We start from the raw sequence: 23763 nt of genomic DNA, 5'->3' as shown, positions 1-23763 counted from the left end.
AAGACTTATCTCAATCACCGGCTATTGCAATGAGGGTGGGAAATTTCGAAAAATTGGTCATGGGAAGGGGAGGCGAGCCGAGGAAATTGGAAGGGGTCGGCCTTCGGAAGTCGGAAAACCATCCCAGGGGGAAGCCTCTGGCGGTACTTTCAGTACTTTCAGTTCGCCGAGTTTGCTGTATTTCCACTGGCTTTCGGTCTGGCTTTCGGTCAAGACGATCGAATACATAGTAGGTGAGACAAAGTCCCAACAAGAATTAAATTAAGGTGTTCAAATAATACCGGCACAGTTGATATATTGAACGTTGAACGTTTGAATGCCCACTGCTTGCACTGATCATCACAAAGTTCCAAACGGAATTCAAAGTGGTACGTGACTTGGTCCTATCTTAGCCCATCTAATTTAACTCTTCACCCGTTTAATTTTAACCGGTGAGAAACACGTATCAAATCTTATTTTATTACAGTCAATCTAACCTGGTTTCCAGTTGCCTGATGCTCAGTTGCGTCAATGCCACCTCTAAACATCGTGGTAGGCTATACTATTCTTGTACTGGACGCTACTAACATCATCTTACCTTCCTTAGGACTGTCATCCTACCAGCTCTGGACCGTTGTCCTACCACTCACCACTCCCACATCCGCTCGCACGTCCCTCTCGCTCAATGCCACCTCTAAACATCGTGGTAGGCTATACTATTCTTGTACTGGATACTAACATTCATCTTATCTTCCTTAGGACTGTTGTCCTACCAGCTCTGGACCGTCGTCCTTGTCGTCCTACCACTCACCACTCCCACATCCGCTCGCACATCCCTCTCACCGCTCGCACTCACCTCACACATCCGCTCGCACTCAACCATGGTGCATTGTTCAATGGTGCGTTATTCTCTCACTCGTCTACCTACTCTACCCTTTCTTATATACCTACCGTACCTCTTTCTTATATCAATCGAATTCTTTTTTACATCACCCATACAATAACTCACACACAAATGTCTACTTACTCTCGATCGAATTCTAACTCACATTTACTTACTCTTTCTATATATTTCACTCGTCCTCGTCTTTGACATCCTTGTCCTCATTCTTGTCCCCGTCGTTTTTGTTTTCTTCTTCTTCCTCCTCCTCTTCCTCTTCCTCCTCTCCATCTCCGTCCTCACTGTCACCATACTCACCATCACCATACAGTGTCACCCGCCTTCGGATTTTTGATGCGGCGCACTTCACAGCGGCGACCCGCATGGCCTTGGTAATGTTTTCTGCCTGCTTGAAGGTGCTCGTGTGTTTGTACATGTCTCGGATCATGCCTGGCTGGAAGCCTGAGCGGTTTGCAAGTCTCACCACTTTCTCTTCGAAGCTGAACTGCGTGAACTGTGCGATATCCACAGTGTGGATTTGAGGGTCTATGTGAGGAATCCTGGTGTTGGCCTCCAAGCTGCTGTTGATGGTGACAGCTTTCTCGGTATCTTCGATCTTGCTTGTCTGGCCAGCGCCAGCACCCGTTTTCGAGGAAGTATGCAAGTGTGGGGTCATTGAGTATATTACTGTGTACTAGCTCTCATTAGCTTGAATTTGCTTCCCTGAATGGACGATAGCTAGGAAAATTAAATGTTCTCAACCCACCAATTAGAAAATAAATCAAATGGTGATTCAGTGCGGCAGTTAACACAAATTTGAATATTGGCAGTGTGGTGGTTGAAGTAGTTAAGATAAAAGAATCCCGACCCCTAAAACACGTTGTCATTCCATCCCCGCCACCCAAGTACACACATTGCACTCATGTCGGTCTTCGAACTGAAAACAATCCTTACTCTTCTCAAGAACTCGACAGCCATCTCTCCTCTCGAGAAAAACACCTTCGAGAAGAATTGGAGGGTTAGTGTGAGTTTATTCTCTTGAACGGCTTGAAGTGCGCGCACTCGGTACCTCCTTCGACTAACCAAAAAAAAAGGTAGAAAAACATATCAGCACATGGAATGAGGCACACAGCCATATGAACAACTCACGTCCGCAGTTTCAGCTACAGTGGGAATCTGAGATTGTCGAGTACGTCCAGTTCCTGTGGGAGAAGACGAGAAGACGGTCAAAGAAAGGCAAGACCAACAAGCTGGGAGTCAACATACCGTTGCTTGGGCCTTGGTTTATGCCTCCATCCTACCTGCACATCCAGAAGTGGTCAGGTGGTGGAGCCATTGATCCGACAATACAGTACCTCACGCCACTCAATATTGTGCACCCGTTCTACTACCCACAGCTTGCACGGTGTCTGAGATGCGGGTCTGACAAGGACACGACTTGGGAGGGATGGATGAGCAAAGGACCTTGAGAACTCCATGGTATACTCTGTGAAGAGATGGCTCTCGGTGCACAACTGCGGTGCAACCGCTGCAAGGAGACATCAAAGTCGAAGCCGAAAACCAGAAACAGCACCACTCACCATTTGGACTTGGTGAACTCAAGCATCGAGGGCTATTGCTTCACGACGACCAGTGCCATGTATTGGAAGTCCTGGGAGCACTGGAGAATACCGCGTGAGTCTTGTGCACCGGCAGAAGACCTGTGTCAGTTGATCTGATGTATTCAGACCTCGGCAGGGGGCATACTGATCTTTTTCTACTGGTGTGCATTGACACAGGACTTGTTCGACCTGCTCGTCGAGTTACGGCCATCTTCGACATCTGCAGGTCTTGAAGAACGCATCCAACGTAAGTATCGTGCTACGTCATCGATGCAGCAGCTCAACGCACTTATAGAGCTGCATCTATTCGAATATAAGCGCCAAATGCTGGAATATCTTGAAGCAGTCAGCACTTACGAATCTTCAAACAGCTCAAACTCACGCACGCTTGGACTCGGACATTACTTTAACCATGGCGCCACTGGTAGCATGACCGCAGGATCTGGGCTTCAAGCGTTCTCAGAACCAGATGACCAGCTCGGCTACGATAACAAGTCGATCCCAAATGAAATAATAACCGAGGTCTTCGTTGATTTTTTGACTCGCACCAGGCAGGATGAGAGTGCGCTGTATTTGAAGTCACTATCTGGTAAGTACAAGACCAAATACACAAATAGACTTACGCACTCACCATTTGTTTGTCAGCAATATGCAGTTCTCTCGACAACACTTTCAAAGCATCAAACAAGGCCACACTCACAAACAAGGATGGGCAAAAGACAAGGGAGATCAAGGGCGGGATACTCACTGTGCTGAATGAAAGCAACGAGATCATTGCTTGGGTGAGTACTTCCATCTGACTTTGAAAAAGTTGACGCTGATACGCTGTAGAGACTCGCGCCTCTCAATGCAGAATATACGGCCCTATTACCCACATAATTCCCTACACGTTCCAGCTCTTATCCGAAGGATCAGTCATACATGCTCTCACGCACGCGCCCTACGTACGCGCCTCGTTCACGCGCCTTACACGCACTCGCGCCTTTCACGCGCACTCGTGCGCCTCCCCTTAGGCCGTTGTACCCTTGTCCGTCTGTCTGTCCTATGTCCTCGCTGATTTACTGGTACGTTATTCTTATCCCTTTCACTGAATTGACGTACCTTCGGTCCGATCTCCGCGCTTACATACAGAAAGTCTATCATAGGCTTTAGAATATATTTAGAGTTGATATGGTTACTCGGTTCGGTACCACGCTCGGAAGCGCGCCACATAGCATAATCTCCCTTCTTAAATAGAGGGAAAGTTCCTTTTAACTTACTTCCTTCCCTTCTCCCTTATCTGAGTATACTGCAAATTGTATAGTGCACCTTAGTACTTGAAATCCGATTATACTTCACTATTCTACCATCGCTTGCGCATCTGCTATACTTGAACACTCTCCCCCATCACTCAAAAGCACGCTTCCGCATACGCGCGCGCCCCTCGCATCTTTCGCTCGCGCGCGCCCTTCACGTGCCTTCGCATCACTTACTCGCGCCTATGTGCGCATTATCTTCTCGCGCCTTCGCGCGCCTGTTACCACCCGTCTAGTTGACGAAGACTCCCTCCATTACATTAAAGAGGAACTTCTCTCAGTAGCTGTCCTTTGGGTCGAGTCGTATTCTCATATCCTGGTCTTACTGTAGAACCCCCGTTAGCTTTAGCGTTTCACCTATAGTCAAGATTCCTCACCTTCAACGCCCTGTTTGCAAGTGTTTCTGTCAGACACGCGCGAATGCCGAGATCACGGAGCTACTGCGTGGCCTCAAGCGGCGCCATGATGTCCTCAACCTCCCGCAACCAAAGATGATGGTCACCAACAACTGCTGCCACATACATGGCGCGGTGGCTTCTGCCATGCCTGAGACAGAGGCTAAGCTGGATGTCTGGCATTTTAGTGCAAGGTATGTAACTTCAGCATGAGCTATACTGCTCTCACTAACAGGAACCCTCACCAAACGAAGATACATTGCTGCAATCTTGAACACCAGCAAGAGCCCATTCCATAGTGCCATCGCTGCCGATATTTTGGGTGCGATCCTCAAGAAACACGCAGAACATGGATGTGGAGCAGAGTACTGGGATTGTGGTGAACAAGAGCGGCGCCTTGTTGCAGTGTTTGACAAATGGGCTGAAAAAGGTGTGTGGTCAGCAGCGGCTCAGAAGGTAAGTCTGCCTGCTTCATTAGCAGTGGAAATGGAGTCTCACAGTGTCATATCCTGCTAGGTACATCAAGAACAACTTAAACACGTCCAAAAAGGGTGTCTTGAGCGCTCAGATCAAGACATCCGGTCTGATGGCAGCCCCATTGAGGGCACCCACAAGGGCTGGAACTCGTTGCAGCGTGCCCAACCGAGTGGGATCGTGATGCTGTCTGCGCTTGGTCACGACTTTGTCCTCCGTCGAAACATTAGGGTCGCTTCCAGTAGGCGTCAAATGACGCCCTTTGTCAAATTCACTCACGGCTCCCATCACATCCAGCTCTCTAACCACATTGCAAGACTCTACAACGGACTGCGTGAGAAGGACACACGGCTGCTTCCTCTACCAGAACTCCCAGATGTGGACTCCAGCGAGACCTTTGGACTTGTAGCGTCAGATAATACAACTACATTTGGTGGTTTGCTCGTCAAGGAAGAGACTGCAGACGCCGAACTCACACTCACACATAACTTTGAAGTTTGCACAGATAGCTTTACTGGTGGGACTATAGATTTTGCGACCGAAGCCAGCCGCAGCATCATGATCGAAGACTGGCAGATTGATCCGGCGCTCCTTGACCAACCTGCTACACAGCTGCTGCTGCCACATGCTACCAAAGTCATACCTGCCTCTCCAACCAAACGCAAGGTCTCTTGTGTCTCCTTTGACGCCAATGATGAGTTGGACAGCGGCAATACTTCAAAACGACCACGGACTTTGGTTTCAGCTGGCACCAAGACACTCAATGGCTACTTTTCTTCTGGTCGCATTGTAATGCGACCCAGAGAGCTCCACAGGCCTGTCACAGAGGTATGTTGTCATACCACCATCCTTGATCAATGATACTCACGAAAACTTCCTCCCAAATTCTCACAGGGTCATCCAGCAGTCACCAGCACTGGCATCAACAACTCAATCACACCTGACCAACATTACACACGAAAACTTCCTCCCAAATTCTTGGAGGATCGCCCAGTGATTCCTGGTGCTACTGCAGAGGTATGTCCCATCCCATCACACCCGACCAATGTTACACGCGAAAACTTCCTCCCTAATTCTCACAGGATTGCCCCAGCACTGGCATCAGCAACACCATTATCCCCCAGCGCTGGCATCAGCAACGCCATTACTGGGGGTCACCCAGCAGTCACCAGCGATCACCCAGTGATTCCTGGGGCTACTGCAGAGGTATGTGCAATCACACCCGACCAACGTTACACGCGAAAACTTCCTCCCGAATTCTCACAGGATTGCCCCAGTGCTGGCATCAACAACACAATTACCCTGGTCTCAGCACTTATTCTCCATTGCTACAGGTATTGATCCTCACTCACTGACCCTTCAAAATTCAGACGAGTTCTACCTGTTTATGGACATGCGGGCCGAGTTCAAATGGCTGTCATATCAAATGACTTCGAAGCGCTGGGTGCTGGCAACAGAGGAGTACAACCGTCGTCTCACACAGACAGCTGGCCGGTCGGTCATTCAGAAGAACCCACAAGCCCTCCTACGTGCGCTGGGTGACATCGAGCCCAAACTGATGAACCGCATCATCAGAGATGAATATACCTGTGAGTTTATCGATATTTCTCTTGCATCACTCTGTATTTTCTGACATCTGGATTATGAACACACAGCAAAGAGGAACAATGAGACATTTTGGCGCCACCATTGTTCTGTTGTACCTCTTGTCAAGCAGGAGCGAGGGAAAAAGGTCAGTTCACTCAAGTTCAACACCAAGTTTCATGCTGAAATTTTCGCGGTTTAGCCCCGAAAGGCGCAGACATGCTCACGCTGCCAAACGATCATGTACCCTGGCCCCGAAAACTTGCCACTCAACCACAAGCGGGGCTACTGTGCTGATGGCATCAAGCAGGTGTCAAAGAACAGCGGTGAAGATCTCCCTCCCTGGCCTCAGCCTCAAGGTCTGTTCTCCAAAGGCCGCACATTCCATCCGCACGCATTTTTGTTGGCTGTTCAGCATGTCTATGAGTATGTTTCCTTGCAGGGACCGGGAGAGATGGACTTGCTTGAAACGGAGGCCTTCGTGAAGCTGCTTGTCTCACGCACTGAGATCCACGAGGATGGTGCAGTGCTTTTCTGGCTGTTTACAGACTTCATCGTGGACCCATCGACCCCTCGTGATTGCATCATTGTCCACAACGACAAGCAGTGGTTGAGGATCAATTTCCTGCAGCAGCCGTAGTTTCGTTCAAGATTGGTGTTTGCATTTTAATTCATTTCATGCCTTTGTCTTCTTACAGATCGTTTACGCACCTAATAGTTTACTTTTTTCAATCACAATCATCGCAAGGTCTTCGCGCTACGAATGGTACTGTCTATTGCTCGAAAATCTGCGCGTCCCAGTCTCGTCCTTTGAGCTGAATACCTTCGTCTTAGAGGCAAAACGTTCGTCTTAGGGCAAAACTCCAACGTGTCACGTGACGACAAAAGTCACGTGCTTAGGAAAAGGTCCAAACGGTCTGGCGGAGTTGCAAAAACGGTCAGACCGTTTGGACCGTTTGTAATCCTCCCCTTCCCATGGCGCAGCTGCCCAGTCTAGACTGTGTTTCCGCTCGAAATTCTGAGGTCACGTGACTCGGAACACGTACTATAGTATATGCCGCTTGCACGACTCGCAGAAAACATCTCACCGAAAAACATTTTAAATCAAATCCAGAGCTTTCGACACTCAGCAGACGCCGAGACACGCGCATCAGTACAGCCGTATTAACATGACCGAACCCCCTCCCCAAACTCGCATTGTCACCTCTCAGTATGGGTTTTTTCACGCCCGCGAAAACAATAGGTTATGTAATCAACTGCGGGCTCGTTTGTCACTCCAGCATACGAAGTCCCTAGTAAGCGCGCAAACCACGCGAGCCAGCGAAACCCTTCCCCCACAGTCATCCCTTACTTAATAGATGGAACCTGAGGGGTTCGCTGGTCCGAAGGTAGTCCAGCCTTTGACGCCTGAGGCGCTGGCAACATTCAATGCTGCGCAAGCTCGCACTGGCGTAATCTACATCTCACGAATACCTCCTGGTATGCGTCCTGCAAAAGTACGACATTTAATGAGTGCCCATGGTGAAGTGGAGAGGGTTTATCTCCAACAAGAAGGTGCGTCTGCTCTTCACCATGTTATTACACACTAATTGGATTTTTGTCCAGACGCTAAACGTGCATACCTCCGCCGAAAGTATACGTCCACCAAAAAGCCGCATTTCACTGAAGGCTGGGTGGAGTTCAAAGATAAAAAGGTCGCAAGATCTGTAGCTGAGATGCTAAACGCGCAGCCGATCGGCGGCAAGAAGGGTACTCGTTGGCGAGATGATGTGTGGACTATGAAATATCTCCCAAAATTTAAATGGAACATGTTGACTGAGCAAATAGGTGCGTGTTTTCACTTCATCCATGAACACGCGGGACACTCATTGCAACCTCAGCACATGAAGCTGCTATTCATACTGCTAAACTGCGCGTCGAGCTTGCGCAGTCGAAGACGGAACAACGCGATTACCTCAAAAATGTAGAACTTGCACGAGTATTGGACAAGCGTAATGAGAAAAGAAAGGAAAAGGGTTTGGGGCCAGTTGAGCTTAAGCGCCCAGCTGAAAGTAGTAAAGAAGAGGAGCCTCGAAAACGATTGAAACACACGAATGATACCCAGCTTGATAGTGTACTTGGTAGCATATTTTAGTTTAAGAGTTTTATCATCACTCTAACGTTAACGTTAATTGTTCAACGTGTTCAATTAGTGCACGGGCCAGCCGGCGGCACGGGATAAAATTTAATCGGCGCGTGAATGGGGAAAGGAAGAGAACATGGTTGACGGAAGCAACGACTTGCATCGCGACATTGTTGACAAAGGTTTGAGTTGGTCAACTGCACGGTTGGTCTCAAAAACTCACAGTCTCGCGATCCAAGAGGTCTGTCTGTCCTTCTACATCATGCTCGGCTCTCTCCTCAAACCTCCATCCTTGCCGTGGAATATCGTCTCTGATTTCTCTCTCAGTTCTTACTTCTAAAGATATTATAATGTCTTCCTGGCCTGCTCCTGCTTACCCTCCGCCTCGTCGTTCGCGTTCTCGCTCCCCTCCTCGTGGTGGTCATCCTCGACCACCATATCCAGACGCTGGGTATCCTCCGGACCAGCACAGAGGTGGAGGTGGCTGGGATCCACATGAAAGGGATAGAGAGAGAGCATGGGTCGAGTATGAGCGAGATAGAATCGCATATGACCACACTCGTCGCAGAAGCCGCAGTCCGCCACCGGACGACAGTATGAAAATTTCTTTGTACTTCATCTCATGACAGTACATTGACTAGTCCAATTTATATAGGCAGAAAACGTCGCAGGTCCGTTTCACCTTACGACAGGGAAAGAGAGCGATATGACCCACGCCCGCGTTATGGCGATGATTATGGTGTTTCGGCTGCGTTAAATCATTTTCTCATTTCTGACCTCAATTTAGATGCGCATTCGCGGGTATATAGCTACAGGTCTCCCCCAAGAGCTCAATTTGCGCCCCCATATCCTCCTCGCAGGGCACCCGCAGACCCGCGTACACTCGATCACCCAGCAACCCTGAAGCAATATGCCGAATGGTTTAGATATGCTTTCCCTCAACAAGCTTCTGATGAGGATGCCGCCGACAAGGCAGCAGAACAAGAAGCTGGCGATGGTTCCAAGCCTCGAAACGGCATTCGTTCTCGTTGGGAGAAATATAAGAAGGATTTCGTCGCAACTCAGGTTAGTCGTCGTCAATCTCTCAAGCGTACTGTGTGTACTGCGTGGCATATTGTGTCCTTTGCCGTCATGAGTTTTGTGAAGCAGCAGCTGAACGTCCTTTGTTATGTATGTAGTTGCAGACCATGTTTGATCACCATAGGAAATCCCCATGGTTTGCAGAGAAGTATGACCCAGCTCCGGAGTTCATTGCTCTACGCCGTCGTGTTCGAAAGGAAGGTTGGAGAGGGCGATTAAACACGTTTCTGCTAGACCTCGAGTCGGGCAAGTTTGATCCTGACTTGAGCGAGCCTGAAACAGACACAACTTCTCCCGTTAAGGAGACAGTCGAGGCTGGTGAGGATGCGAAAACTGGTGGCGATGATGACATGCAGTTCAACCTCGACGCTGAGGACGATGCTGGTGAACAAGAGCCCAGCCGCGCTGAGGCCAACGGGAAAAATGTAAATGACAACAAGCGCAATAATCGCGGCGAAGAGATTGCTGTCGCTCCGGAAGGCAATCAGGTCATGATTCGGACTATTCCGCCTGATATCGGCCGTGTGAAGCTGGAGGAGGTAAGTGTGGTCGTTCTATGGTGATTATAAGAGCTCATCAGGGCTTTGCAGGCATGTTGTAAGGTGCCAGGATACATGTATCTAGCGCTCGGCGATCCCCTTCAGAAACGCAACTACTATCGCGCTGGCTGGATCAAATTCAGTGACGATGCTGATATGACGGTTGTTATGAGTGAGTTGACTGATAAAAAGGTGAAGATCTTAGTTCCGTACCGCGTGTCTTTCGTTAACACGACGCGATAGATCGAAGGCTTCAAGCTTCATGTTGCTCACACTGTTAAGCCCTTTGTAAACAGAATTCGCTATGTCCCAGAAGTCGCCAGTAAGCCAGACCGCATCGAGAAAGACCTTGCGAACGCAAAGCTCTTGGCCTCTATTTTAGAGGAAGAAGCTTTAGCACTACGCCAGTTTAATCCAGCAGGGCATGAGTCCTCGGCAACGAACGGAGATGCAAAACCCGTGGATGCTGTGATGAGTGATGCACATGCAGACCATGAGGACGATCCGGAACCAAAAGAATCCGGATCTGAGGCTATAGAACGGAGGATAGAAAAGATTATGGCAGACCTTCGCGACCAGGGGGCGGTTGATGAAAAAGTCGTGGAGGCGAAGAAAGTATGTGGGATCTGACGCGCCCTATTTCATTATTGCTGACTTTCGTTCTCGGCTTTTTTTAGGCTGTTATTTCCCTGGATTTATATCTTGCCTACCTTCGGGCAGCGTTTCACGCATGCTACTACTGCGCTGTTGTTACCGATCATCTTGAAGAATTGCAGCGTAAGTGCTTGCAGCACGTGAGGAAACCTCTATCCAAGTCACTGCTTGAGGAGGTAAAGGCTGCTGAGGCTGAGAAAGAAAAAAAAGAAAGGGACGATGAGAAAGAAAGTGATGCACCTTTACCCCCTAAGCCAACCGAGAACAGAGATTGGAAGCGCAATGGTAAGCTTCCGGCATTTATTAAAGTCAGTTTGGCTAATTACGTGGAGCAGATGAGAGATGGCTGGAGTGGTTTGATAGCAAGATTGCGCTACTGATCAATCGCAACGACCTGGACCCGCGTGAATATGGTGGCAAAAGTTACGACGAGTGCGTGCCTCCTCTGATCTCAGATGATTGGAAATGTCATTCTCGTTGCAGGGAGCTGAGCAAAGCTGTCGAGCAATTCATCAAGCAGGAAGATGAGGGCAGGTTCCGGTGCAAGACTTGCCAGAAGCTCTTCAAGGCTACCTCGTTTGTCGAGAAGCATGTCGCGAACAAGCACCCTGAACTCGTGAAACAGCTCGATGAGGTACGCATGTTTAATTTCGTCTTCTTTCGGCATCTCACGGTCGCCGGATTTTCAGGTCCCTTACTTCAATAACTTCGCGCTGGATCCACATAGAATCCAGCCGTTCACACACCCGCCTCCTATTACCGGGAACAGCCAGCCACCTCCCCAAGCATTCGGTATTCAAGGACACGCGGTGGTATACCCGCCCCCGGACTTTGGCCGGCCGAATCCATATCTTACTTATCCTGCTGCGTTCCCTCCGCCACCTTATGGAAACAATGGTCACTGGGATCATTTCGGATATCAATACGGGCCTCCAGGTCTATTTCCTACTCCTACACCTATCCGAAGGGATGAAGCGACCACTGCTCGCAGGCTCAGTGATCGTATTAGCGGCTATGCACCCAATCTGGAGCAGCCGATAGAGGTTACAATTCCCGCTAATGCTGGACTTCCCGCTAAGCCACAAGTTACTATGGACCTTGGCCAGCCTGCGGCGGATATTGGCAGGAAAGGTCGCCGAGGAGCCACGAGCTCAGGTCCACCGCCACCTCCGCCACCCGATGCGAAGGAAGATCCCCGGGCTGCTGGGGGCAAGAAAGTCAGCTACCACGACATGGACTCGGTTGCTGAAGGAGATGTCGAGTTGACTTACTGATGTGATGATGCATACGTGATATAATTTCTCTACGCTTCGCAATATATTTTGGTGACTATGTCGCATGTTGGAAAGCGTCTTCCTCAGAGCGCGCCGAGGAAGAACTCGTGTACTGGATGTGGCAAACACTTATAATATTGAGAGATCGTAGAACAAATTAGAAAGCCCAAAAAGGTCCAGGTCGTGCTCAAAAAGGATGAGTGTTGCGGTCAGTGTAGCACTGTGTAGCATTTCTCCCTGACCCTTGCCTGTCCCTGGCTTATTAACTCCCTTGTTTTGTAAACTACCTATTTCTGTGTTCCTTCTGCACAATCATTCCAGTTCGAAACTTGCACTACAAGCCGGGTGCTGTCGCACAACTCCTGACTCTACGGCACCGTGATCATCAATGAGTGGGGCCAAACCTATTATTGCTCATCGTCTGCCGGTATCCGTTCTTGTCAATGAAGAAGGACTGATAGCGCCAGAAGCCATTGGCCCGAGCAAGTTTGCGGTAACGTGGTCTGCTGAACCTCCCCCTCCTGTACTTGCACCTCTTGTACAAGCTGCAGAGCGCCAAGTTGTCCTCAGTTCATCTGACGGTGAATCTGATTTTTCGGAGAAAGATCTCTGCTCGTTGGGAGAAAAGCAATCACCTGCCGAGCTTTCTGACGAATTCGAAAGTTCGCTGAGTCAACGTTTTCGGCCTCAGCAACTCGCTCCTCACCATCACGATGAAAATCCGATTATTCCACGACTTTCTCGTGCAACCTCCATGCCTTTGCCATCACAGCTAGAGCATCTAAAAAATCCCCGCAGGACCGCGTCTACTTCACCTGAAGTGCCTAGTCAACCTCTCTCCCCAGATGCCACTGCCGAATCCTCTCGGTTCCACGAACTCTCGTTAGAACTCGCGGATTCTGTTCAGATGGTCGTTCAGACCCTTTTACAGGTCTCTCCAACGCAAATACTTGACCCGGCGAAAGAGCAATTTGCAGCTTGCTCTCTCTCAGTCCCCACCGCCTGCATGTCTGCTGTATTCACGACGATGAAGAACCTCAATTACATTTCTGCGAATATGCCAGATTTATGTGCCGACACGTTCAACCCTGCTCATTCCAGCAATTCTACTTTGACAGCCCGCCGATTGACCCTGCCTGGACCACCTGTCACTGCAGCCACGGATTTCGATATTGGGGAGATGCTGCAAGGAGTCGGAGATGCATCGAGTGGGAGAGCCGCTGAAGTTGGTGTAGATCTGGTCTTATTCCATAGCGATGTTGGGATGAGGCATATTGCGGTCAAGGGGGTAGAATGTGGAATATCTAATGTGCTAACGCATGTGAGTGGGCGTGTTGCAGTTGAAGTCCTAGTCTCACGACCTACAGGTCGTCCGTCAAATCATCAATACCGCACGCCGCGGTGACTCAATTGATTTGGGCCTTAGTATCGCTTCGTCGAGCTATTTGGGCTCAAATATGTCACCTACTATGGAGAAACCAAGTTCGACAGCAAGGGGTGTCTCTTCTCCCGTCCCCATAGATGAGGATGAAACTTTGCAGTGCACATTCGAAATCCATCATCGTTTTCATTCGCCGGATGTGCCAGTGGACGACATGACACCTACCAACACAAACCCTTCCGATGTTCTAGAGCGTCCAGAGCCCAACTTTGGTTCGATGTTGTTCCGAAGGCTACTTCTTCGATGCGGCGCGTCTCTTTCATCCGACGTCACTGATGACATAACTTCAAGAAGGACGTATGAAGTCAAGCTTGAACTTCAGCGTGGTTCAGCAGATACGATTACTGCCAAATCCTCTGCAACATCTGAACAATCTCATGTACTCCTCAGTGGGGTTCGGTTAGGAATAGAGCCGTCTCTTGAAGAGCTTGCTCAATTTGCTGAAACTTTGCGCGGAAAGAAGGTCACCTTGTATGCAAGCTCCACAAGCTCTTTTGCACACCACCTGACGAGCTATCTCACCGCTTGGGGGTTGGATGTCAGTCACATTTCGCCAGAGGCTGAAGTCGATGGCACTCCAGGCGCCAATGAAGCTCCTGCCCCTCCATCTCGAGAGCGCGGATCACAAGAGTCTCGAGCCCCATCCACGAACGGCACTCCACGCTTAGCTCCGTCGTTGTCATTCGTAATGATCGATGACGATGTCTCCGTCCTTCGGGAGAGGTTGCGCAAGTACAGAGCAGAGCAACCGATACCTCTCAGCCTTCACTCTCGGAAACGGCCTTCTCTAGCTGCTCACCATCGCCCAAAGTCGTCACCACAAGTAGCCCGTACTCTAGGCTTAGGATCACAGGCCCTACCGCAACAAACACCCATAGTAGTCGTTCACTTCACCAGCCTAGCCAATTACAAACTGGTCAAGGAAATCATACAATGCGATCTTGCTTCCCACTCCTATCCAGCATGTCCACCCGAAGTTATGATTATTCCTAAGCCCGCGGGTCCACGCAGGTTCCTTACTGCGCTACACACTGCTGTTACTAAGCCTATCGTCGATCCATTCTTTGCCCCAATTGCTACCTCGCCACTCAGCCCTGGTTTGCACAGTTCTCCCTTCTTCAATTTAACTCAGACAAGTCCAAAATCCCCTTCTTCTCGTCCATCGAACTCATCGCGGTCCAATTCCGAGCGATCTATGCGATCTACGAGGGACAGTACAAGTGAACATCACTCACATGCACCTCCATCACCCCTCGGTCTCGCGGATAACATGGAATATTTCCCCGAAACTCAGAGCCCTGTAAGGCTTGGTCAGACGCCATCCTCCGGGCTCGTCATTTCGAGCCCCGACGGACAGCCAACAGGCATTATCTTCCAACCGCGTGCAAAATCTGCGAAGCCTATCACACCATCACCCAATAGTGTTGCAGTCGATCGGGATAAGCCGCAGTTTCTATTAGCCAGTTCCGAACGGCTACGGGGGCCCTCTTCCCGCCGTCTATCGGACGGTGAACAGAAGAAGCAGGGTCAATCGCCGCTCTCCTTTGCGTCTTTGCACTCTAATGTATTGGGAAGTGCATCACCCCCTCGGCGAGAAACATCTCCTATCGAGGGTTTTACCCCCATCTCGACTACTCCCAAAGCAAAGGGGAAAGGATCAATTTCCCTTCAGGCAGATGAACTTACCCCCTCATCACCGCTATCTCCCCCATCGCGTAACGCAAGCACTGTTGATCTAAGGAAGGTTTCTTCCCCTCCGAGTTCTCCAGTAATACCGGATCCCCAACCCAGTGTGCTCACGCGAAGATCGGGAAGGCGAGTAACTCATGATTCAAAACCTTCGACGCCCCCCACTGCGTTGGGGAAAGTAGGCAAGGGTCAACCTGACACAAGCATCATACCTCCAATTAGCGTGCTCATCGTTGATGGTATGGGCTTCAATCTTATCATACGTCGCGCTAATCGGTTGGACCAGATAACCCAATCAATCAGACTATCTTGTCAACCTTCATGAGGAGAAAAAAGATTAAGTATGACGTGGCCAAAAACGGAGAAGAGGCGGTGCAAAAGTGGCAAAATGGTGGTTTTCACTTGATTTTGGTATGATATTCCCTCATAGGACGATTCCATCGAGCTGATATGTTATCTCAGATGGACATTCAAATGCCTGTTATGGACGGCATACAAGCGACAAAAGAGATTAGAAGATTGGAGAGTTTGACAGCTTCTTCGGGCTACACTCCAGGCACACCGCTATCCGATACACTTTCAGATGGAGCATTCTCCGAATCTCGTGCCTCAGCATCGCCTTACCGTTCCGCTGTCATTATCGTAGCTCTCACGGCTTCATCCCTCCAGAGCGACAGAGTGGCAGCGCTTGCGGCGGGATGCAACGATTTCCTGACCAAGCCAGTGTCTTTAGAATGGCTAAACAACAAGATTATCGAGTGGGGGTCGATCAAGGCTTTGCAGATGTGGGCTGACCTGCGGCCGGAGGTAGTGAAAACCATCTCGACTGAACAAACGGCTCAAGCGCAACTTGTGGCCCGTCGACTTCACGTTCCCGAAGGTCGAACGACTCCAATAGGTTCTCTGAGTAGATCGACATCAAAAGCCAGAGAGGAGAAAAGCGATCCCCCTGTTGCACCTGGTTCTGAGCTTACTGCTAAACTCGCGGAACCGAAAGGAGAGGACAAGACAACCTCGAAACCGGCAAATGACTTGCCCGATAATGATTCCCCCGGATCATCGCCTTCTTCTGAATCTTCTGATTCCTTTGAGCAATCTGGTGAGTTCAATCTTCTATTTCTGCCTTTCTTTCACTAAGATCGGTGATTTCAGGAGAGAACTCCGCATCACTCCCTGGTGCGCTGGTTCAAACAAATTTGAAAAATCGACATTAATCATTCTCTAGCCGCTCATAATAATGACACGGATGATGCGGTCACCCAATCTGAATCTATGACTGCCAAGGATGAGCACACGCCTACAGGTATTTGGTTCCCACCTGGAATACCACTGGATTTGGCTCAATATATTTCACAAGACGGGGAGGAATGCCATGAAAGCTCATCGGAAACGTCTTATGCGACTGCAAGTGAAACGTCGACAAATGCTTCTGAATTCCAAGATGCGCCAACATCCCCTCAATGACGGCGTTGGGCGACCTTTGGAAGCTTTGCGAGGCTGGCCGCGCCTATGGTCTTACCATTATATCTGAAGGTTGCCGCGTTCTTCCGCAAATATTTTTAATGATTCGTATACCTACCTTGTCAATTTTTTTGTCCGTTCGTGTTGATCACTAGGTGTTGCATGCTTTATTCTGGGTTTTATGGGGTTATTGGGTGATTGTCTTTTCGACTGATAACATACCACTGCTGGTCTGAAATAAGGATTGACAAAAATAATGTTCTCACCATTAGGCAATAGAGTGATTCGGAAGATGCCCGAATTTGACCATTAATGTGAAGGTGTGCAATGGGGGTGCTTGGCAACATGGTTTTTTACAATGTGATGAGAGTAAAAGATGTAGTGGGTCAAGTAGGTGTGCTGTTTGTAGTCAGGGACGGTGGACCGACTGCGGTGATTCAGGTTCGCGGAAGAGTTACTCATGAGATGAATTTTCTATACGTGGCGAATGACGATCAGTAGGTTCGATGACTCAAGGTAAAGATGTCACGCAGCAGACTTTTTTTCGTAAAATTTGATGTCGAAGCCTGAAGTTGTAAACCAACGAGAGGCTACCCGCGCAGTTCTTGACCTTCTTTGTTCGGCTTCTCGCGGCCCTTTTAAGTTTTACGGAGAAATCAGCCTAAACATACCTATTTGCGGCATTCGCCGTACCGGTGGTTTCTTTCGTACTCCGCGTGGCCGAGAGGATTTGGGTGAGGTCTCCCAACACCTCATTTCTCTACACCAAAGTCCGTCTTTTTTACAAGTGGATTCGTTCTTTTCCCAGTTCTTATTTTTCTTCTCATCGTTCACTTCAACGATGAATACTATGCACGACTCCCACAAGAGGACTTCTATCAGTCAGCTTCTCAATCCATCATCCGACTCCTCAGTCTACTCCCATGCTACTCATCTTCCATCGCCTGTCGCTGTTTCTCAGTACCAACATCCTCCCCACCAGCAACAACCAAACTATAATCAGCCAATAGACTCTGCTGCATCTTTCCATCTCAGAGCTGCAAGTTGGGAGCCCAGTGACGACCCGTCTGTACCTAAACGTAGAATTGACAATGGGCCACCTTTAGCTCGTCCATATCCATTACCACCCCACCATCATATGCATACCGAACCTAATGGTGACATGGTTCCTCGCCAGGGCAGATCAAGGATGGATGACCCTGCAAACTACGCAATGCCACCTAATTCTTGGCCATCTCAAGCAGATATGTCAAATCCTCCCTATGGATCTCCCATCGTCGCCCCAATGTATTCAGACGAGCGAACAGGTAAGTAAGCATTCTAGATGCACCTGGATTCTCATTCAAGCCTTTGTCTACCCCAGCCTTATCGGGCGACTATCCACCAAACAGTTAGCTTATTATCTGTTGACTCATATGACTGCGCCACTCACTTTTACTTTTAGCTCAGTTCCATCCCGCGCAAAACTTCCACCCTCAGCAACTACCACCAGGACATCCTGCTTCATGTAACTATCATCTCTTGATCATTCCTGTTCTCGTTTTCTCAATTTATACCGATCCTAAGCCTTGCAGCATGCTGAAAGAGCTTCTGTTCGTATAGCCGCCCGCTTCACAGCTCCCTTACCAGGGCAGCCGATTTATGAGATGGCTCCCATGCATCCACCAGCAGGAATCTTCTTGTATCATGCCCCTCCACTCCCCCCGCAAAAGCGTCCTTCGACTGAAGACGACCAAGCACCGAAGGCTAAGAAGGCAAAAACGAAAGCCAAGACTACAGAGGGAAACGGTACATATATACATTCCATCTCTCGTGGTATTTTGCATGGTGGCTGATGATATACCCAAGGTTCATCCAAGCGGGGTTATAACGCTAAGAAGCGCAGCGAAGCTGCACAGATTGCAGCCCAAAATGGTCAGTTGACGCATGGTTGAACTACGGTTGCTAACTACCCTTCAGCCCAGTTGATGCCGACTGTTTCTTACGCGTCGACCCCTACCGACAAGGGCAATGATAAAACAGCAGAAGGTAAGCCGCCACTTCCATCGACATCCAATGGTTCTTGACGTTCAAAAGCTCCAATGCGCATGGTGACGGGCGATAATGGACAGAACACCGACACTGCAGCTCAGCTGCATCCCGAATTACAATTTGCTCGGTGCATGTCAAATCGATATAGATCTGAACAGTTCCCACGCTGTGTGTCGTGCACGCGTCGCTGGGCTGGTGACACATGCAGATTCCAAGGCATACGATTTTTCTTGAAAGACAATCAGAGAAATATTGTTGGTGTCAGCTTCGTTGAGAATCAGCGAGCTGATGCACCAAACATGAGTTTCCCCGTGAGCTGGAATGTCTCGCTGACGCCCACGCATATACGGCGAACGAAAGTGAGAAACAATCTGTTATGAGCTTTGACGAAATGTCGAGTCTAACCATTTGAGTAATTAGAGGACGATAGCTCAGGCTCTTCTCCCAACGCTTCTTCAGGAGCTGCAACACTTGAACTACCCAGAGATCATCCGGAGGACCCGAGAAAGCGAAGTGCGCGCCACTTGTGGTCAGTGTCACGCGATGTTTTATTTTTCGCGTTTGCCTAATAATATTTTCATCGCAGATACATGCATGACCTCGATTTTCTCCAGCAGTTGGATGTGCCGATTATGCGGGAGAGAAGCATGTGCAGAATGTTTTGAACAAGTGAAAGATCTCACCGAAGATAAACCTGGTGCAGGTCAGGCTGAGATTGCTGCTCTCCAAGCCCGCCGAGAAAAACATGCTCATAGCAACCCATTTTTCTTGTCCTGCACGCGGCGGAACGAGCATCACGCAAAAGACTTTTCACCGATGTCGCGCTTTTGCAAGGCCGAGCTCGCGCAGGCGATTAAGGACATGGAAGCTATGCTTCTGGAGCCGGATAATGATGCACTCCCTGACGCCGGACCAATAGACCCATTACTGCATGTGGAACAAATACAGGCAAACGGGGGCACTCCATCCTCTGCGCAGGTTTCAGATTCACAGATCGGCGGCGAGGCATCCGCACCGGCGCCAGAGTCATCAATATCCTCTGCTCCCCAACACGGCTTATCACAAGACGGCGTCTTCCATCCTGAATCGGTGCCAACAACTTCATCTGTTTCACGAGTCGCCGAGCCACCGCTATCAGCCCCCATAGTGCCACCGTCCGCTGATCAGAACTCTACTCAGTCAAGTGACATACCTTCACATCCAACCACCACCATCCCAGATTCGCAACTTACAGAGGAAATTTTCCGTCCATTGTGGGCTAAAGGAGAACCACTTGTGGTCACCGAGTTGCTGCCCAAGTTCCAGATTCAGTGGACGCCTGAGTATTTCGTACAAAAGTACACCTCTCAAAGCTGCCTCATTTTGGAGTGCCAAAGCGATGTGAATAAGCGCGTGACGGTAGGCGAGTTCTTTTCATGGTTCGGAAAATATGAAGGGCGGGTGGAGTGCTGGAAGCTCAAGGTGCGTTCATTACGAGTGTGATTCCTGACGCACACTTAGTGCGTATCTCTAGGATTGGCCACCATCAACAGATTTCAAGACAGCATTTCCTGAACTTTTTGAGGATTTCAGTCGAGCTGTACCCGTGCCCAATTATGTTCGTCGCGATGGAACGCTCAACATTGCCTCACATTTCCCTAGCAATACAGTTGCACCTGATTTAGGTAAGCGTCACGATGACCACGAATGAAGATCGGCTAATCATTGAACTTTATCGCAGGACCCAAGATGTACAATGCGATGTCGTCGTTCGAGTCGGCAGGCAGCAAGGGGTCAACGAGACTTCACATGGACATGGCTGATGCCGTAAATATCATGACATACGCGTCTACTACGCCAGACGGCAGACCAGGATGCGCAGCATGGGACCTCTTCCGTGCCCAAGATGCAGAGAAACTACGTACTTTCCTTCGGAGGAAGTTCAAGGGCTCATATCAGCACGACCCGATCCACTCACAGCAGTTCTACCTGGATACTCAGCTACGGAAAGAGCTATATGATACACATGGCATCAAGAGCCATCGGGTATACCAAAGACCAGGAGAAGCTATATTCATCCCAGCCGGTTGCGCTCATCAGGTTCGTCATGTACCTTTTTGCTGTGCTTTGACGCTCATGTCATGATTTGCAATGCAGGTATGCAATCTCGCGGACTGTATCAAAGTCGCAGTCGATTTCGTCAGCCCCGAGAATATTGAGCGCTGTGAGAAATTAACACGCGAATTCCGGGAACAAAACCAGTCCATGGCGTGGAAGGAGGACGTTCTTCAACTGCGTACTATGATGTGGTTCGCGTGGCTTTCGTGCTGTCGGCAAGAGAAAGAGATGAATGAGCCTTGAGACGCATGTTGATGTGGATGTTCTGTTCCTTGCGGCGGTATTCTGTATGATAGAGAGGTTTAGTATTGTATGGGGGAAACCCAATTAATCGTTCAACTTGCGTGCTTTCTATTTTTTCATTTGCTTTCTTGTACATGCGTAATCTTAGTTCGAATTCGTGCTTATCTGCACCGGTTTGTTATCTGCAGAGATTAACTTGTGGATTTTGACGTTTTTAAACTCCGATCACCAACCGGCAAACAAACAAAGCTCCAATTCAGACACATCGCACAAAGTATCGCTGTAACATTCATCCAGATCTCCAATTTTATGTAAATGGAACGTCATTTGTACTCAAGAAACAGAACCCTCCACTGGTGTAGAAGTTGGCCACCGTACCCGTGGACGGTTGGCTCGTTATCTGAGGTGCCTACATGTGATGAGTCAAGAAGTACATACAGTCATTCAAAAAATGACTCAGAGGCTAATATGGTGAAATAATGAGGGCGGCTACTCATCACAATCTCTGTGCTGCTTTAGAATCTAGCATTTTTCTATGAACTTCGTCCCATCCTTGAGGCAGTGTTGAGCTGAACATGGCTGTAAATGGACCAGGAGAACCCTCCCCCCAAATAGTCTCAAGTTCAGGAAGTATGTCAAGGAGGATGCGAGCAACTGCTTCTGGGTCGCTGATGTGAGAATCAACAAGTCTGGGATATTTGACCAGTCGATTGCAAACACCACCGCCTGGTTTATCATTTCGCAATCCATCTAGCTTGGTAGCGTCGATAGCCAGGTTAAAGAAGCGAAGATTGGGGCACAACTCCAGAAGCGAAATGAGACCGTGAAAGGTGATCTCGGGAGTCCGAGTGCTACGAACCATGTTGAAATCTTGAAACGATGCCGTTGCATCTAGGTGCAATGACATCATTGGACCCATTATACCAAAGGGTGGTATAGGTGGGAGCCCGACAGGCAGGGGTTGTACAGGTGGGAGTCCAACAGGCAGTGGTGGCACAGGTGGAAGATCATTGTCATCGTCGTCATCGTCGCCGGGGAGGTCCATGATAGGCAAGGGCTGGGGAGGAACTGGCGGGTACAGATTGCGACAGTCAAATAACTCAAGCTCCTCCAATAGTGGCCAAGCAGAAGCCATGGCACGCAGATCATCATCAACGAGTAAGAACAGCGGCGTCATCATTATACGCAATACACGGAGGTTGCAGCATAGGAAAAGGGGTCGGAGCACGTTAGAGCCGTTGAGGGCACCACTGCTCAGAAAGGCGGGAACGTTCAGGCGAAATTCTTCAAGGTTGCCACAAGACACGTTTTGGCTGATGGGTTGCAGAATGGGCTCGACCGTGTCCACACCAACATCACCCGATCGATACACCGGAAGGAAGATATCTATAGATTTGGGCAAGGTCCTCATCGCTTGAAGGATGGAATTAGCAGTCGCTAGGCTGTTGGCTTGAAATTGGAGTGTGTGCAACGATGGAAATGAGAGCGAATTTGTGGGCAGATTGAGATCAGATATGTTGTCGACGCGCAATCGAAGAATTCTGAGACATGATAATGCAGAAAGGTTGAGGATGCATTCGCAACCCACAGGGCTGTAGTCCAGCACCTCAAGCTTCTTCCATGAGCAGATTACGCGGGATAAGAAGCTTTCAGCAATAGCTTCATATCCTTCTGACAAATAGAATAACAATCCCAACGTATTCAGCTCTGGGCAGAGTCCCCGTATTTTTGACAGGAGTAATGGGGTAGATTTTGGGTTCCACTGAAAGCTTGAAATGCGAAGAGACAATAAACGTGGATTGAGTAGAGGCCAGAGCAGAGCAAGACTAAGTTCATCAGTCCAAGCCAGGTGGGTGAGATTGGGAAGGAGTGGTGTGGGAATTCGAAGAACGTGAAACACTCCCAGGTCATCAGGGACAGCTGTAGCCCTCCAGCCCCCTTCGTATCCAGAAAGCTCTACTTTGTGGACGCGATATGCGTACTTGTTAAAGACAGTTAAATCGGGTCCTGCATCAGTGTTAGTTTCTAATGTGTCCTGTTCGATAAGCGGATCAGTGTGAGGAGTAACACATGGATGTTGGAGACGTGCCTCGTCGTTCAACTTCATGTTAGTATCGTAGATGCACGACACCAATGGGTAGAGGCTACGTAGCTCACTCCAGAGAGCATCCAACGAGGCATCACTGAGAGCGCTGCAGGTTCTGGCGAGTGCTGCGAAAGTCCGGCGACTGATTTGCTGACTATCAGCCTTGATGAACGCGAAGATGTGATCTAAGATGTCTGGAACAAGTAGCGCATGATGCATTTCGACAAATCAATAGTCGCTGGTCACAATATGTTGGCTATAAGCGAGCTAAAGGGAATGTTTTTGTTGAGAGAAGGTCTGCGTGAGGTAACCAGATACATACCTCAGGTCCTCAACGACACGAACAAAGGACTGCTGTACGTAGTAAACGAAAAAGGCAACGTGATCGCGCGCTTGACCGCATTTAGATGGAAAGTCCCCATTACTGCAGCGGGCCGGCAAGTGCTTCGTGCTAAACGGAACTACAGTGCAACGTGGTCTCTACGAAGGGAACTCACTTAGCCATGCTGGTCATCGTGTGGTGTGCAGTTCTTCTCCCACCAACGCATGTGCTGCAACAATCAGATGTTCGTGTGGTCCAGCTTCGGAGCCGGTGTTCAACGTTCAAGTTTAGATTGCCATGACATTCAAACGGTGAGCGCCACTAGCGAAATTGTTAGTGAGCTTCTAATTGACCATTGATCGGAACCGGGTCAAAACTCTGAATGCGGTGAGCAAATCCTGTACATGCATAGTGGGTCTTTCACCAAGTTCAGTTTGAGAGCACTTGGGCAATCTGCTGCTTACTAGGTCCAATTATATCCTGAGACTGCATCTGTTACCGAGTCTTGCGAAGCGA

At 49.2% G+C, this 23763-nt stretch overlaps 9 protein-coding genes across 9 annotated transcripts; 8 read left to right on the top strand and 1 right to left on the bottom strand.

The window, feature by feature from the left end:
- The first annotated feature begins 127 nt into the window (after window positions 1-127).
- On the top strand, window positions 128-1596 carry F5147DRAFT_432404 (uncharacterized protein). Its single transcript, XM_041429825.1, has 6 exons — window positions 128-233; window positions 290-368; window positions 503-531; window positions 587-685; window positions 739-878; window positions 1191-1596. The coding sequence occupies exons 2-6, from the start codon at window positions 317-319 to the stop codon at window positions 1399-1401; spliced, it is 531 nt and encodes a 176-aa protein (XP_041296736.1). The 5' UTR covers window positions 128-233; window positions 290-316; the 3' UTR covers window positions 1402-1596.
- A 185-nt stretch (window positions 1597-1781) lies between these two features.
- F5147DRAFT_770101 (uncharacterized protein) lies at window positions 1782-2328 on the top strand (the record flags this gene model as incomplete). The annotated part of the gene is made up of 2 exons (XM_041441114.1): window positions 1782-1877; window positions 2023-2328. 2 exons carry the CDS (start codon window positions 1782-1784, stop codon window positions 2326-2328), a joined length of 402 nt encoding a protein of 133 aa, XP_041296735.1.
- A 27-nt stretch (window positions 2329-2355) lies between these two features.
- On the top strand, window positions 2356-3339 carry F5147DRAFT_770100 (uncharacterized protein; the record flags this gene model as incomplete). The annotated part of the gene is made up of 5 exons (XM_041441113.1): window positions 2356-2533; window positions 2597-2707; window positions 2756-3049; window positions 3106-3242; window positions 3292-3339. 5 exons carry the CDS (start codon window positions 2356-2358, stop codon window positions 3337-3339), a joined length of 768 nt encoding a protein of 255 aa, XP_041296734.1.
- A 42-nt stretch (window positions 3340-3381) lies between these two features.
- Window positions 3382-6848, top strand: F5147DRAFT_834568 (uncharacterized protein; the record flags this gene model as incomplete). The annotated part of the gene is made up of 10 exons (XM_041443918.1): window positions 3382-3524; window positions 3858-4074; window positions 4124-4344; window positions 4405-4606; window positions 4667-5452; window positions 5519-5830; window positions 5891-5900; window positions 5959-6213; window positions 6280-6356; window positions 6411-6848. 10 exons carry the CDS (start codon window positions 3382-3384, stop codon window positions 6846-6848), a joined length of 2661 nt encoding a protein of 886 aa, XP_041296733.1.
- A 314-nt stretch (window positions 6849-7162) lies between these two features.
- On the top strand, window positions 7163-8414 carry F5147DRAFT_677927 (uncharacterized protein). Its single transcript, XM_041436173.1, has 3 exons — window positions 7163-7762; window positions 7814-8035; window positions 8089-8414. Exons 1-3 carry the CDS (start codon window positions 7567-7569, stop codon window positions 8340-8342), a joined length of 672 nt encoding a protein of 223 aa, XP_041296732.1. The 5' UTR covers window positions 7163-7566; the 3' UTR covers window positions 8343-8414.
- A 65-nt stretch (window positions 8415-8479) lies between these two features.
- F5147DRAFT_677921 (uncharacterized protein) lies at window positions 8480-11949 on the top strand. Its single transcript, XM_041436172.1, has 10 exons — window positions 8480-8924; window positions 8986-9069; window positions 9118-9395; window positions 9509-9949; window positions 10001-10141; window positions 10193-10564; window positions 10627-10888; window positions 10939-11035; window positions 11087-11237; window positions 11293-11949. Exons 1-10 carry the CDS (start codon window positions 8681-8683, stop codon window positions 11875-11877), a joined length of 2655 nt encoding a protein of 884 aa, XP_041296731.1. The 5' UTR covers window positions 8480-8680; the 3' UTR covers window positions 11878-11949.
- A 171-nt stretch (window positions 11950-12120) lies between these two features.
- F5147DRAFT_432333 (uncharacterized protein) lies at window positions 12121-16429 on the top strand. Its single transcript, XM_041429824.1, has 6 exons — window positions 12121-13198; window positions 13245-15246; window positions 15294-15418; window positions 15470-16106; window positions 16160-16310; window positions 16365-16429. Exons 1-5 carry the CDS (start codon window positions 12266-12268, stop codon window positions 16219-16221), a joined length of 3759 nt encoding a protein of 1252 aa, XP_041296730.1. The 5' UTR covers window positions 12121-12265; the 3' UTR covers window positions 16222-16310; window positions 16365-16429.
- Window positions 16430-17196: 767 nt separating this feature from the next.
- On the top strand, window positions 17197-21042 carry F5147DRAFT_677903 (uncharacterized protein). Its single transcript, XM_041436171.1, has 12 exons — window positions 17197-17775; window positions 17832-17858; window positions 17913-17975; window positions 18035-18256; window positions 18317-18382; window positions 18428-18496; window positions 18545-18858; window positions 18920-19028; window positions 19086-19960; window positions 20013-20163; window positions 20220-20578; window positions 20636-21042. Exons 1-12 carry the CDS (start codon window positions 17310-17312, stop codon window positions 20837-20839), a joined length of 2925 nt encoding a protein of 974 aa, XP_041296729.1. The 5' UTR covers window positions 17197-17309; the 3' UTR covers window positions 20840-21042.
- An 88-nt stretch (window positions 21043-21130) lies between these two features.
- On the bottom strand, window positions 21131-23261 carry F5147DRAFT_677900 (uncharacterized protein). The gene is made up of 2 exons (XM_041436170.1): window positions 22929-23261; window positions 21131-22874 (listed from the first exon to the last, which is right to left on the bottom strand). The coding sequence occupies exons 1-2, from the start codon at window positions 23142-23144 to the stop codon at window positions 21336-21338; spliced, it is 1755 nt and encodes a 584-aa protein (XP_041296728.1). The 5' UTR covers window positions 23145-23261; the 3' UTR covers window positions 21131-21335.
- Window positions 23262-23763: the final 502 nt, after the last annotated feature.

The sequence above is a fragment of the Suillus discolor genome (genome assembly GCF_016758755.1).
Source record: "Suillus discolor strain FC423 chromosome Unknown F5147scaffold_9, whole genome shotgun sequence".
NCBI classification, from domain to species: Eukaryota; Fungi; Basidiomycota; class Agaricomycetes; order Boletales; family Suillaceae; genus Suillus; species Suillus discolor.
The sequence above is the reverse complement of the archived record's forward strand: the minus strand, read 5'-3'. Positions and strand labels throughout refer to the sequence as shown.